The sequence below is a fragment of the Cupressus sempervirens genome, chromosome 10, assembly GCF_028749045.1.
Source record: "Cupressus sempervirens isolate cs-2001-9-10 chromosome 10, ASM2874904v1, whole genome shotgun sequence".
In the NCBI taxonomy this organism is placed as follows: domain Eukaryota; kingdom Viridiplantae; phylum Streptophyta; class Pinopsida; order Cupressales; family Cupressaceae; genus Cupressus; species Cupressus sempervirens.
The window spans coordinates 532,923,583-532,938,930 of NC_143127.1; the positions used below are offsets into that span (position 1 = coordinate 532,923,583).

Here is a 15,348-nt window from a genome sequence, read left to right on the forward strand (position 1 = left end):
TCACGAGTTAGACATGAAATAAATGCATATATGACTACTCAATAAAATGCATATATGGTAGAAGTTTAATAAATATAATGCAATCATTAAAGTCAAATTAAATGCCACTTCCCCTTCACAAAATTTTTTAAACTACTAGAAAAAATAGTAATAACCAATAAAGAATAACATTTAAGTATGAAAAATATTTTAATAATAATATTTAGAAACATTTAACATTTGATAAAGATTTTAGAAAAAAAAAATAATAGTATAAAAGGGCAAAAACTATAGTCAGACTAATAATTGATTCCAATACTGAATACCCTTATAGTCTGTGACCCCCATAGACTACTTGTATTTTCACATCATCTTCTTTCATATGGGAAAGCGCCCGGTCCATTAGGATAGAGTAGGATAGAGTTACCGTTCACAGAAATGGAGCTATCCTTAACTAGTCCATTGCAATTCCAACTGAACTGTGCCCGCTCATCCTTTCCTTCCTCTCTGCAACTGCTCAAGAGCAGGTGTACAATGAAATGCTATTGCGGCGAGGAGGTGAGAATGAGCGCCATTCAAAGAATTTGTGACAAGTTGAGAAGGGAAGGACATGTGGATGCCGAGGAGGATATTGGGGATAATAAGCTCAGTTTGGGCGCGGGTGAAATATTTATTCCCAATCCAAATGAGCTCCTCAAAGAAGGAAAGAGGGTAGGACATTCACTTGAGCCGAAGATAAGAGGGGGTCTGCCAACTCTGGCAGAAATGGTGTTATCTGCTGAGGAGGTGAAGAGGCTGACGACCTCTGGACTTGGAATTCCCAACATCAACACCCTCAAGATTGGCAAGGCTGGTGTTACCCAAGGTATCATCCACAACATTCACCAGAGATGGAAGAATTCCGAGGTCATCAGGATCAAATGCGACGACTTGAGCCGCTCCAACATGAGAACCACACATCGCCTCTTGGAGGTTGTTAGTCCTACTCCTCCTTCCCCTCATTTAAGCTGTCCGAATTCAGCTCCTCGTATCTACATATTTAAGTTAAAAAAATATGTGAAGATTTATGGGATTCAATTGTGTCATTTGAAGTAGAATTTCAGTTACTATATTTTATGAGTTATGGAGTCCATTTTTCATTGATTACAAATGGTTCTTTCAACATTCATCATGTTTGGCGTGACGTTTCTAGCGCTGAACACAAGTATTTCTCAATACTAACGCATATCATTTCTAATTAAAGACTAATCACAAAATTTCCTCAACCCTGTAATCTACTTAACTCTCTACCTCATTTATGATACCTTCAACAAGCATTTTAGTTTATGCAACGTTCATAACACAACAAACTTGAGCACATTAAATTATAGGAAAACGTCACTAAAGGCATTACCTAAGGAATAGAATTTGAAGCCAGTAAAGTAAACCTAACCTACAATCCACACTTGTCGAAACCTTCCAATATTACGAGAGAAATATCATGTGCTGTTATTTAAACTCTAAATTCAGAGCCAGCATGTGGGTTAAGGGATAATATCTAGTGAAACTATTCGTTACTGATATACTTACTGGACCCAGAGTATGTTAAATAATTGTAACTTTCAACACATTTGACTGTGCGACTTTCCACTAAGAAGGTCAGCAAAGTGAAAAGAAAGGTTTATCCACACTTGCATTATTTTTCATGGAATGAAGTGATAAATGTTGACGATAAAAAGTCTACGGTCACAATATTTTTTATAACATAAATGAGCTAATTTGCTGTGGAGCTCATATTTTGTAATGTTGCACTATCTCTAGACAATGTGTTGTGAGGAGACTTCTTTCGTAATGTGTTTATTGTATCTTATCAGTATGCTTATTTAATATGCTTTGGTTATAATAGGGCTTTAATACATCTCTCTGCGATCAAGTTTTCTATGTTTGAAATTATTAAAAAATAACTTGAAGATATATAGCACAATCTCCTCGATTTTTATTCTGGAGTTTGTTGACAGTCTGATAATTTCTACGAATGCGTACTGAATAACTCCACAACTTTCAGGGAATAGAATCGAGTGAATCTCAAATTAAAATACTTGTTAATCATGCCAATTAACAAGAGTCGATTCCACTCTTCTTTACTTAACTTTGTAAAATCCAAGAGGTTGATCTTTTCAGAGATCTCACAAAATGGTTTAAATCTTTAAGAGGAATTTATTGGGAGAAAAGGACATAATATATGAATTTAATTGTTGTCAATTATCCACAGTATGTTATGTTTGTATGATTTTACTAATAGAGATCTCAATTTGTATTAAAAAAAAAAAAAAATTATAAAAAAAAATTAGTCAAATGACCAAAGGCCTTATAAATGAGAATTGAGTGATTCTTTGTACCCTTGAATGCACTGTGAAATTATAGACTTTTAGACTTTGTTGAAAGATTTTTCAGTATGACTTTGAAGTGTTTTACTCAGGACCTTGAGAACATAGCCACAGACAGACTCGCTACGATAAAACAAAAACAGTCACACTTTTTACAGGTTCAACTGATTTGCTCTAGTTATGGATTCCAAACTTCAAATGCTTTTTGGCTGAATGTATCATAAATCACGCTTTTCTAACAAATTTCTTGTCAAAATATACCACATGCATATAGCTTTGACAAAAGCAATTCTGTTGGACACAGTCGTATATCAGTGTATGAGTATTACTATTGACCCATAAAATCTTGTAACAGTGTGATTCTTGTGTAAGGACCAGTGACTCCAGTTGTGTCCAATTTCCCATAAAATCTTGTAATAGTACGATTCTTGTGTAAGGACCAGTGACTCCAGTTGTGTCCAATTTTTCTCATTAGTTTGAATGCAACTTCCTTCAAACTTTCTTGTACTTCCTTTGATGCCTTGGGCTTGATATTTCTCCAGAATGGGTTTAACAAAACGGGTTTAAACTGTTTTATAATAGGAGAAAAGAGCTTGTGATCTCTATGGAGATTGGTTGTCCACAGTTGCATTGGCTTCAACTGCTCTCTAGGTGACCGTGGAGATGTATGTTTAACACTGAGCATATCATCCCCTGCTAATAAGTGTAAAAAGTCATGGCATAGCATCAGATGCCTCTTGAAAGTTTTGTGTGCCCTTTGGTTCTTGAGGTTGACCAGGTCATTATGCAAGTGTTGTGCCAAATATCCTTCATAGACAAATAATTTGTTCTTTTGGGTGTTAGATGTTTGAGACCATAACCATTGTTCTCATTGATATTTTTCTCTTTACGTTAACCCCCATAACTTGTAGATTGCTGGGTAGGTGTCTTGGTAGTAGTACCCTTCAAGTTTGTTCACATCGAATGGCTATAGCTCCTTTGGGACTGGCTCTAGATGGTGAGATGCTTGATTTTGTGATGTTGCAACCACTTAACTCTGTAACTGTGCCTTTCCTACCTATACTATGTGGTTAATGACTTCAAACTATTTGGGACCCTAGCATATGGGCAAGGGCTAAAAATAGTTTAGAAGACCCCTATATTATAGTGAAAATCTTCTTATCCTCTGCATCTCTTACAATCTTGTTTTTTCTTATATCTTTTGCATGTTCACTCGACCATTTTGGGGTTGGAAAGCAGTTAGGGACAATTGACTTGCCCAAATCAAGATTACATGCAATTCTTTGGGGTTTGGCTTTGAAGGTCCTCATATACATAGTTTTGCAATAGGTCCCAACCAGATTTCGAAGTTATTGGGGTTTGGATTTTCTGTCTTCCATCTGGTTTGTTAAAACACCTTTACTTGTGGATTTTTTGAACCTTTTCATGGCTTAGGAGAGTATTTATTTCTGTTAGGTCCTGGGTACGGGCCTCTGTTTGAAGACATTGTGAAAGGGAGGATTTAGCACCAAGGTTTATGACAATATGCTGTAGAAAAAACACAATACAATAGACAGGTCACAGAACAGTACCCAGTGGGCCTGACTTTATAGATGTCAAAAGCAAGCCCAAAACCTTCCAATTTAAGATACACTACCAAATTTTCCATAATTGATAGAGCTCCAAATAGAAGACAATGGGAGTGTCGTAGATACATACTAGGGATGCAAGCACACATAGTGCTTTGTGAATTTCTTGGTGATTGTGGAGGGCACAAAGGAAAACATAGATTGCTTAATTTGTAAGTGTATCTATGTGGCAAATTGGGTTGAGCACATATTGGGCTTAACAGGGGATGCTGAGAAGTTTGCGAGGTCAGAATCTTTGGTCGATGTGGACAATGGAAAGTCTTTGGGTGATTCTGAACCTTTGTGTGGGGTCCGTATCTGTAACGTTGATTCTTTCAAGGAAAAGTCCTCTGAAGGGCTGAAGCAAGGGGTCTCAGAATGAAAAACTTGGTCATCCCTGTTTGGCAAGAAACCCACTGGAAAATCTCTTTTCCCGCTGGTGATTGCTAAGACCTGTTGGGAGAAAGGTGAGTTTCAAGTTTTTATTCCAGACCCTTTAGTTGATTTTTCTGTGTCTTCCATGGATTTCACCCTAGTGGGTAAATTTTTAGGCGCAAGACCAGATCTTGAATCTCTTAGAAAAATGGTTAAAAGGAAGTGTGTTATTAGAGGAGAGGTAGATATTGTTCCCATGTTGAATGCCTTCTTTTCATTTATCTTCAACTGTAAAGAAGACATGGATAGGGTTCTTTGTGGAGGACCGTGGTCTTTTGGTAAAAGCTCTCTTACCATTTAAAAAATGGGAACCTAACATGGATCTTTCAGACTCTTTTTTCTTAACCACTCCCATCTGGGCCAGACTTCCTGGGCTCCCTTTAGAATTCTGTCATGAAGACATTTTTAAAGGTATTGCTAGTTCCTTTGGTGAACTTGTGGCATTGGATAATGCTACGGCTTCTAGAACCAAATTTCATTGTGCCAGACTTTTTGTTAAAGTGGCAGACCTGAATCATCTCTTAGCTAAGGTGGATCTGATTTCCAAGTTGGGTAAAAAAACTCAAGAAATCTTTTTTGAAGATCTGCCTAATTCCTGCTATGCTTGTAAGAAGCAGGGGCATTTGGTTAAAAACTGTCCTTCCAAAAGTAAAAATCAGTCTAGCAGCGGTTTGGATGGGAAAAAGAACAAGGTTCAGCAAAAGAAAGTATGGAAACCCAAAGAAGGCCATCGCCAAGAACAAAAGATTAATGAAGAATTTCAAGCTCCATAGACTGAGGCGGATAAAGAGCTTGCTTCTGAGGAAGCTAAGCTAAAGCGGATAAAGAGCTTGCTTCTGAGGAAGCTAACTCTGAGAAAGAAGGTCTTGGTTTACATTCTGAAACCAGTTTACCAGAACAAAGATTAGAAGATCAGGCAGATTCATCAAAACAAATCGTTATTTATCAGAGGATAAAAGAACAATGGAGAGATTTTGATGACAAAATTGTGCTTGAGGAAGGTGAAATCTTGGCTGATACCAGAAATTTACCTGAGGAGGGAGATCCTCTTTTTTCTCAGTCCATTGAGATCCAGGTGCTATCCCAGATTGATAATGACCTTTCTATGGATGAGCCTCCTCCCCTAGATGATGTGAAAGAAAATGGCTTAACTCATAAACCAAACCAAAGAAAAAGGGCTGAAAAAAAGAACAATACTAAGGGGGTAGAGACTAGAAGCAGCAAAATAGATCAGCATATCAAGGCGAAACCTCTTGCTTCTAATCTGGATAAAACTGGGAAAAGAGCAGAACAACACTCTAAGGTGAAACCGGATGTTGGTTCCCGGACAAACCTGGAAGAAGATCTACTAAGAAAACTAGAGAGTTAGAAAGTATGCAAAATATTGCTGATGGTAGGTAGGCAACTATTTTGGATTTTACTCCTAAAAAATAGATATGAAGATCATAACTTGGAATATTAGGGGGTTGAACAGTACTCATAATCTGGACATTGTTAGGAATTTTGTTAGAGAACAAAAGCCTGATTTTCTCTTGCTTCAAGAAACTAAGATGAATAAAGAGAAAGCGGAACAGATTAAAGCTTTTAAAAATTATTCAATAAATGGCAGCAGTTCAGAAGGGGCATTTGTAAGGAAACTTGACAAGAAAGAATATAACCGCCGTTTCCACATAACCCATAATAGATCTGAAATAAACATAGAATTAAAATCCACATGCAAGAGAATAGACAACATACCCATAAAATGTGACACAAGATATACCCTAGGAAACCCTCATTGAGGGAAAAACCCAGCCTCCAAAAGCATCCATCACCATGTATTATTCAGCAAAAATACCATTGCCATACAACCATGGAAGCCTTATGGCCATAGTCACAACCGAGCAAACTATGTGAACAAGCATGAATCCACACATCCCATGCCATGCTTCCAACCTTCACAAATGCTCCCTTGGCTAACTTGTCAAGCCTTGTCCCGCTCGACTCTTGCCTTTTGTCTTCTCCTTGTCACTCTTTCTACAACAACTACCCTTGTGGCTGCTTATATAGTAGCAAGTCCCACAAAACCACTAAGTGGTATTACATAAACCATGTGCTAAAACCATGTGCTACCTAACCCACTGACCCCACATTTAATATTGTGCATTTAATTCTTTTTTCCCCAATATTAAATAATTACATGAAATATTTTCACAATGTTACAATACAACTCATCAAGAATATTTCATGGGAATCTTTACATGTTGCACGTCCATCTAGGCACAACATTACATAATAAAATAAAATAAAATATAACAATATTATGCAATGTTTGCAACACCCATTATCTCAACAACATTAGGGGGAACTCTGATGTTATGGAAGAAGAACTATTACTCTGGAACAATTTTGATTGCTAGTAAACATCTTATGATAGCCAAAATTACTAGTATAGACCAGAATGAGGGTTGGTATATTGTGAATATTTATGCTCCAAACATAAAGCATCTAAGGAAAAAGGTTTGGGATTCTGTTTCTAATTTTAAAAGTAAAGACTATTCTGGACGATGGATTATAATGGGAGATTTTAATGTCCCTCTTTATGATCATGAGAAAATGGGAGGCAATGCTACTCAGTTGGAAGCAAGATTGGATTTAATGGAATTTATAAATAAAGAGGGCTTAATGGATATGGACCTCTATGGAATTCAGTTCACTTGGAGTAACAAGAGAGTTGGTAATGAATGTATTCAGGCTAGGCTTGACCGTGCTCTTATTTCTCCTGATTGGACTAAAGACTTCATTTGTAAGTTGGAAGCCTGTCAGAAAATTGGATCGGATCATTTCCCCCTTATCTTCACTGCTGCGAAGATTAACTTTAAGAAGAATTTTCTTTTTAGATTTGAGAAGATGCGGATGCAGCACCCACAGTTTGAAAGTAAATTGAAAGAATGGTGGAATATTGATTTTGAAGGCACAACCCTCTTTAGAGTTGCTGCCAAGCTTAAAAATGTTAAGAGGGAATTCAAAAGATGGAACAAGAACAGCTTTGGGAACATTTTTGAGAACAAAACAGCTGTTAAGGAGGATATTCTAAAAATTCAGGAAAAAATCCAGAAGGAAGGATATACTTCTGACCTCCTCCTTGAAGAAAATGAAAAGCTTGCTCAATACCATGACATCATCACTAAAGAAGAAATCTATTGGAGACAAAGATCTAGGTTGATATGGTTGAGGGAAGGAGATAAAAATACAAAGTTTTTCCATCTCTCCACTCTGAAGCATAGGGCTAAAACTCGCATATCATACCAAAAAAAGGGAGATGTGAAGATTGTTGAGGACAAGGCCATCATGGATGAAATCGTGACTTTTTTCTCTTCTCTAATGATGGCTGATCCCAACATCAATGTGGATAGTCAGGCTGAATTCCTCAGAGTGATTCCTTCACTGATTTCAAAGGAACAAAATAAAATGTTATGTTCAATTCCTAAGGATGATGAGATCTTCAAAGCTTTGGGTTTAACTGTGGAGGAAACTCCGTAGTTAAGCGCGCTCAGGCTGGAGTAGTACTGGGATGGGTGACCTCCCGGGAAGGCCCGGTGCTTCACGCCTGTGAGCATCACCTAGATCCAATGAGTGCTAAGTGTTCCATTTATTCTCATGAGAGATGGATTCATGTTGAATCACTACTCATGAAACATGGGTCATCGAGTTTGACTCAAAATCACACAGTTAAATCCTGATATTCACATCACAATTTGACTAGCTGTGGAAATCATCTCCTACTTATCAATTGATGAGCTTAAGGGGCTTTCTAATGAATGGTTCATAAGGCACAACACTTGGTGAAGGTTTTGCAAATGGGGTTGCAAGCTTTGGGTTTAACTGTGGAGGAAACTCCGTAGTTAAGCGCGCTCAGGCTGGAGTAGTACTGGAATGGGTGACCTCCTGGGAAGTCTCGGTGCTTCACCCTTGTGAGCATCAACTAGATCCAATGAGTGCTAAGTGTTCCATTTATTCTCATGAGAGATGGATTCATGTTGAATCACTACTCATGAAACATGGGTCATCGAGTTTGACTCAAAATCACACAGTTAAATCCTGATATTCACATCACAATTTGACTAGCTGTGGAAATCATCTCCTACTTATCAATTGATGAGCTTAAGGGGCTTTCTAATGAATGGTTCATAAGGCACAACACTTGGTGAAGGTTTTGCAAATGGGGTTGCAAGCTTTGGGTTTAACTGTGGAGGAAACTCCGTAGTTAAGCGTGCTCAGGCTGGAGTAGTACTGGGATGGGTGACCTCCTGGGAAGTCCCGGTGCTTCACCCCTGTGAGCATCACCTAGATCCAATGAGTGCTAAGTGTTCCATTTATTCTCATGAGAGATGGATTCATGTTGAATCACTACTCATGAAACATGGGTCATCGAGTTTGACTCAAAATCACATAGTTAAATCCTGATATTCACATCACAATCTTCAAAGCTGTTTGCTCTCTGGGAGGAGATATAGCTCTTGGTCCTGATGGTTTCCCCATGTTTTTCTTCCAAAAGCTTTGGAAAGTTGTGGGTAAAGATGTTTGTGATGCTGTTAAGGAATTCTATGGGGCAAAATAGATGCTTAAGGAAGTCAATTCCACCTTTCTGAGCCTTATTCCTAAGAAAATTGGTGCTGACTCTCCGGATCAGTTTAGACCGATCAGCCTCTGTAACTCTTTCTACAAAATTATTTTCAAATTTCTCACCTCTAGACTTATTCAGGTGATCCCATTGATTATTGCTGATCAACAGAATGGATTCGTCCCAGGTAGACAAATCTTTAATTCTATCAGCTTTGCTCATGAGAATATTCATTCCTTGTCTTGTTCTAACAATCAGGGTTTCATTATGAAAGTGGACATTGCAAAGGCCTATGATAGAGTGGATTGGTCTTTCCTCTATAATATTTTGCTTGCTTTTGGCTTTGACCATAAGGTTGTTGGTCTGATCCGTCAATTGATTTCTACCTCTTCTATTGCTGTCTTGGTTAATGGTAGCTCCTCTCATTTCTTTTTTCCCTCTCGTGGGCTGAGACAAGGTGATCCTTTATCCCCCATCCTTTTTGTTATTATGGCTGACTGCTTGGGGAGATTTATTGGGGACTTGGTCCAAAGAGGTTTGATTAAGGGCTTACAACCATCTTCCCATCCTTTAATTTGTTCTCATGGACAATTTGTTGATGATACCATCTTCATGGGTAAAGCTGAAGTGAAGGAAGCCAGAATTTTAAAGCAAGTTATTAACTTATATTCTTCTGCATTAGGACAATTGGTTAACTGGAGTAAAAGTGCTGTGTTCTTTATTAACACCCCTATCCACAGAGAATTTAAAATTGCTAAAATCCTGGGATGTTCTATAGGATCTCTCCCATCCTCTTACTTGGGGCTTCCCCTAGGCTTGAAGGTCCCTGATGCTTTCTGGGAAGATCTTATAAACAAATTCAACAAGAAACTGGCGGGATGGAAAGGTAATCTTTTAAGCCAGGCTGGTAAGTTAACTCTACTCAAAGCCTGTCTCCAAAGCATACCTACTTATGCTCTAAGTTTTTTCAGAATTCCTTTTAAATTTGTTGAGTCAATTGATAAAATTCAAAGAAATTTCTTATGGACTAGCTCTGAGGAAAAAAGGAGAATGCCTTTAATTGCTTGGGATCAAGTTTGTAAACCCCGAAGTGAAGGGGGATTGGGAATACGGAAAATCAGAAGTATGAATAAAGCCCTTTTAGCCAAACAGGGGTGGAGAGTTTACCATGACAGCAAAGAGTGGAGTACCATATGGAAACATAAGTATCTCTTCAATGCTGAATCCCTTCCTGATTTCTTCGCCTCTCCTGATGTTATCCATTCTTCCTCCATATGGGGAGCTGTTCAGGGGACCAAGAAAACTTTAGAAAAAGGATGCTCCTAGAAAATTGGTAATGGGCTAAAGGTGAAATTTTGGGAGGATATCTGGCTTAAGGACCATCCTTTGATTGGAGACTTTCATGACAAGGCTTTAGTTGACCGATGCAAGCAAAGATTTGGCTTTCTAGTAAGTTATTATTGGCAAAATGATTCTTGGGTGAATTTAACTAATGTTGATCAAGGTTTCAGTAATATTCAACTATCCCTAAATGCTGTCTCTCTTTACCCTTATCTTGAGGATGAGATTATTTGGCATGCTGATCCTAGTGGTTAATTTAAAGTCTCTACTATCTTTGCTTCAAAGGATAAGGGTAATCAACCTTTTTGGTCACATGCTTGGATTAAGGGTCTCATACTCAAAATCAACATATTCTTTTGGATTCTTCTCCAAAACAAAATTCTAACCCTTGACAACTTGCAAAAAAGAGGTATAAATGTGGTTAATAGGTGTACTTTATGCAGAAATGGACTTTAATATAGAGATCATATGTATTTGAGTTGTTCCTATAACCAGGAAGTCTGGACTGAGATTTTGAATTTTTGGGGTATGACATGGGTCCATCAAAACACTGTGGATCTTTCTTTCAAAAGTTGGAGCTGCCCCTCAAAGGATCCTGATGCTCAATTTCTTTGGAAATTAACCCTCCCTCACCTTTGTTGGGGCATCTGGAAAGAAAGAAATAATAGGATATTCAGAAATAAAGATCTTCCAGGATGGGTGCTAGGTCAAAATATCATCAGAGCCTTCAAGGAGAATTTTGAATCCCAGAGGAAGTCTGGTCAAACCTTCCAACTTGATAACCCTTTATGATCTCAAGGATCTAAGTTGAAAATTGATAATCCTAGATCGATCATAAAATGGTTTGTTCCTCCTAATGGATGGATCAAAGGGAACTTTGATGGAGCTACTAAGGGAAACTCGGGAAGAGCAAGATGTGGAGGTGTTCTTACAGATCATGTGGGAAATGTTATTGATGCTATAGCAATCCCTGTTGGTCACTTGAATAGCCATATTGCTGAAGCTACTGCAGCCCTCTATACCATTAAATTAGCTGTTGATTTGGGGTATTCCAAATTATGGTTGGAAGGTGATTCTCTGAATATTATTAATACCCTAAATAATAAAAATTCTATCTCATGGTCTATAGAGGCTATGGTTATGGAAATCAAAACCTTATTTCAAAAATTTGAAAAAGTGGTCATTTCCCATACATATAGAGAAGCCAATGGGGCCGCTGACTGGATAGCCAATCATGCAGTTCAAACGGGGCATAAGGTGAGATGGCTTGATGAATTAAACAAGCATGTGGATCTTAAAGTGATCATTAATTATGATGCTATTCATTCCAAAGTGGGAAAGATTTGCTTGGATTAGAAATTTAATGATTTGCGGGAGTGGCTTTACGACTGTCAGATTACCTTCCCGGAGGAGGTACATTCATGTGAAGGTTATGTGCTCTCTGCACGTATCATCGAAAAGGCGACCTCGACCTCGAGTCACAAAAAACAGGTCTTATTTCAACCTCTTTGCTATCGGTATCTAGGTGTCTCTGGTTTTTTGCTTGCTCTGTAAAATGGGGGGTGAACCGAGGAAGCAGGAGCCGAAAAAATTTGATGACTGGAAGGCTAGGCAGGACGTTTGGAAGATTCTCGAGAAAGGGAAGGTGGTCAGTTTTCTGGAGCGGTTGCATGGATTCAAACCCCATGTCAAAGTTACTCTCCACGGAGTCACTGTGAAGCTTATTGAGGAATTCATAGCTGAGGTTACTGGGCTCCCCATGAAAGGTATTAAATTCTCGAAACAGACCAGTATTTCCAATGCGGCCTACAAAAAATTCCCGAAGACGGATGAAGAGGAGATGCAATTGGAGAAGAATGGAGACTTCTTTGATGTGCAACAGATTAAAGGTATTTGGCATGATGTGCTTGGCTGTATTCGTGAGTACTTTATCCTTGATGGTAGGAATAAAAGGGTGCACAAATTCCACTTTGTCTTTCTTAACCATTTTAGGTATAAGGACAGAATTTCCTTCCCTTTCTATTTGCATTTCTCTTTGCTTCAAAACTTGCATGCCTATAGAAAGAAAGAGTCACGACCCATTTTACATGAAGGTCTGATATTGCTCATAGAGGGTTTTTGTAAAAATAAATCCATTGCTTCGTCTCCCTCCACTGGCAAACATAAGGATTCTCAGTCCATAAAATGTAAAATTGATGAGAATGTTAAAGGGAAAGATAAGGCAAAACTGAAACCCTTTAACTCTCGAAGACAAATTGTTGAAGAGGATACTGAGGTGGAGAGTACTGAAGGCTCAGATAAGGATGTCCCAGAGGAAGAGGAAGGGACGGATGTTGGGGAATTTAGCTCTAACCTGGAAGGTTATTCGGAAACGAAAGGCAAAAATGAGAAAGGGAGAGAGGAAGAAACAACTGAGGATAACTTGGATCAGAGCAAGTCTGATAATGAGGGTACTCAGACTGTGTTCGAGGGAGGTGATAAAGATAAAGATAATTTAATTGATGGTCCAACCATTATGAGTGAGGAGGAAAACATGGGGAAGGCTTCCACTCCTGCAAAGGAGACTGAGGGACAAGATAAGGAGGGCCCTAGTCAACATGACCCTGTGGAGACTGGAGAGGAGGAGCCGTTGGATGGGGAGGAACAAATTGATAAAGTTGGGTCCCCGCCACATACCACTGCTGAAGATGCAGGTGACTCCCGGGAGAGGGAAACCAAGCTCTCCTTCTTGCATTCTGCCAAACTTAAAGCTGATTCTTTCCTCCAAGTTGATTCTTGGATTTATAATGAAATAATGGGGTTGAAGAAGAAAGTGGAAACCTTGCAACATAACCAGGAGGCTAACCGGGCTATTATCAAACACTTGGAGGTGCAAATGGGAGACATCCCAAAAAAACTTAAGGATTATGAGCAGAATCTTAGAATGCTTATCAAGGAAAGTGGAACAAAAATGGAGCAGGTAACTTCAAGCATCTGTGCTACTGCGGCGAGCCTGGGCAAAAGAGCAAATGAAGGAACCATATCTTTGGAGGGCCCTAGCAAGAGGACAAGACAAAGTTCGAGGAAGAAAGCCTTGATTGTTGTTGCTTCTTCGGCTGCTAACTCCATCCAGGATACGGCTAAGATTGGTAAGGAGGCAGTTAAGATGATCACGAAACTGCAATAGTTTCTTTGGCTCTTCTTTTCTGGTTGGGTTCCTGTTCAGGTCCTTTTTGCTGGTTGCTACATCTGGTTCCTGTGTTTGGTCCTGTTTTCTGGTTTTTTGTTTTAAACTATATTGGAGGTCCCAGGTCCTTGTAAAACCTGGGTACTTTATTTGGACTATGTATGTGGTTTCAGGTCCCTGTAAAACCTAATTTTGGTGTTGCTTCTAGTAGGTTTAAGGACTCTTTTCCTGATAGCTGTCTTGCTTTTTCCTTTTTGAGGACGTGAAAGGGTTTCGGGGTCCCTTCAAAACCTGTTTTTACCGTAATCTAAAACATAACTATTTCATATCATTTATGTTAGAAACCAGTATTGTGCCATGACAGTAGTAATTTTGCTGAAGGACTTATTTTGCATAGCAACTTTTAAACTAAATTCTCATTAGACCAAGTCCCATATTTTGATCAAATCCAATAGAGTTCATTATGGTGGCATCAGAGCTATAGGTCCTACCATCTTGTGGGAAAATTTACCGCATAATAGGTTGGAATAAATAGGAAAAATGACAACCAGGTATGAGAAAGAAACTTTATAAGTTTAGTCATCTCCAACTAGAATAGGCAGAGTCTTCAGATCAGATTGACATTGAAAATAGTTATTCAATTGACGAAGAGTTAACTTTTGGAACAGGTTGAACAGGCTACACAGTTTGAACAGATTGAACAAGTTGAACAGGTAAACAACATTCAAATGGCACGTAATGAAACTGAACTAGATTGAGAAGGGAAACATTGCGGGCTATTAGAGATGGGCAGAATAACATAGCTGATGCGCTTCAGCAGCTTGCAATTAATATACAACAATTAGCCCCTGTTAATAGGAGAGCTCCGAGCCATCATAGTGGAGGTAGTAGTGTAGTAGGATTACCTCGAGTTGTTGGGGCCCCCACACGAAACATAGACAGGCCTTTGATGCTTGTGCTTAATGCAGAGGAAGAGGTAGCACCACCAGCGGCACCAAACTTACTGCCAGAAAATGTCATGGTGATGTATGATGAATGGAATTTGTTTCCTGATCCAATTTAACAAAATATGTCCTTTATCCAATACCTAAATCAGAAAAAGGAGTCAGACAAACAACAACAAGATAGGAGACCTAGAGCACCAAATAGAGATTTAAAACATGCTATGAACAAACTATATCTCCCTACTTTTGATGGCAGCAGTAAGCCATCTGCAAGAGCTTGGATTCACAAGCTAGACACTTACCTAACACTTAAACCTATGTTAGAGACATAAGCCATCAGATTTGCTACGATGCACTTAGAGGAAGCGACATATGATTGGTGGCACCACGGGTTGGTTACCCAGGATCATGGTCTCATTACATCCTATGAGACTTTTAGCTCTAAGCTGATTACTCGTTTTGACATGAAGGATATAGAGGTCTATTACAGGGATTTGGCACAGTTACGACAGGGTGGATCTCTAGATGATCTCATTGATGAGTTTCAGCAAATCTCGGTGATGGTTCCAGACATGTCAGAACATCGTAAGGTAATGTTGTTCATCAAGGGTTTATAGGATAGATATAGAGGTTTGGTTAAGGTACTTAAACCAAACACTCTAGATGATGCTATTAAGATCGCACATGATCTAGAGTCACCCTCTTCGATATTACAACCTCCTAAGAAAACGTATAAGGGGACCACTTCATTCCAAAATAACAAAAACCAGCATAAGGCTACACCTCCTAGGATGGACTTTGAGATATGGAATGAACTCAAGAGGAAGAAGCTATGCTTCACTTGTAGAGAGCCATGGACACCGGATCATAGATGCTTGGCAAAGGCAAGATACATTATGTAGAGGTA

The 15,348-nt window shown here is 38.8% G+C and overlaps 1 protein-coding gene across 1 annotated transcript in view; it reads left to right on the forward strand.

The window, feature by feature from the left end:
* Positions 1 to 326: 326 nt before the first annotated feature.
* LOC149534990 (CRM-domain containing factor CFM2, chloroplastic-like) overlaps positions 327 to 15,348 on the forward strand; it is a 75,716-nt gene continuing 60,694 nt past the window's right edge. Inside the window, exon 1 of the mRNA XM_089803005.1 lies at positions 327 to 951. Coding sequence (XP_089659131.1) covers positions 418 to 951 — 534 coding nt within the window. The 5' untranslated portion in view covers positions 327 to 417. The remainder of the gene's footprint in view (positions 952 to 15,348) is intronic.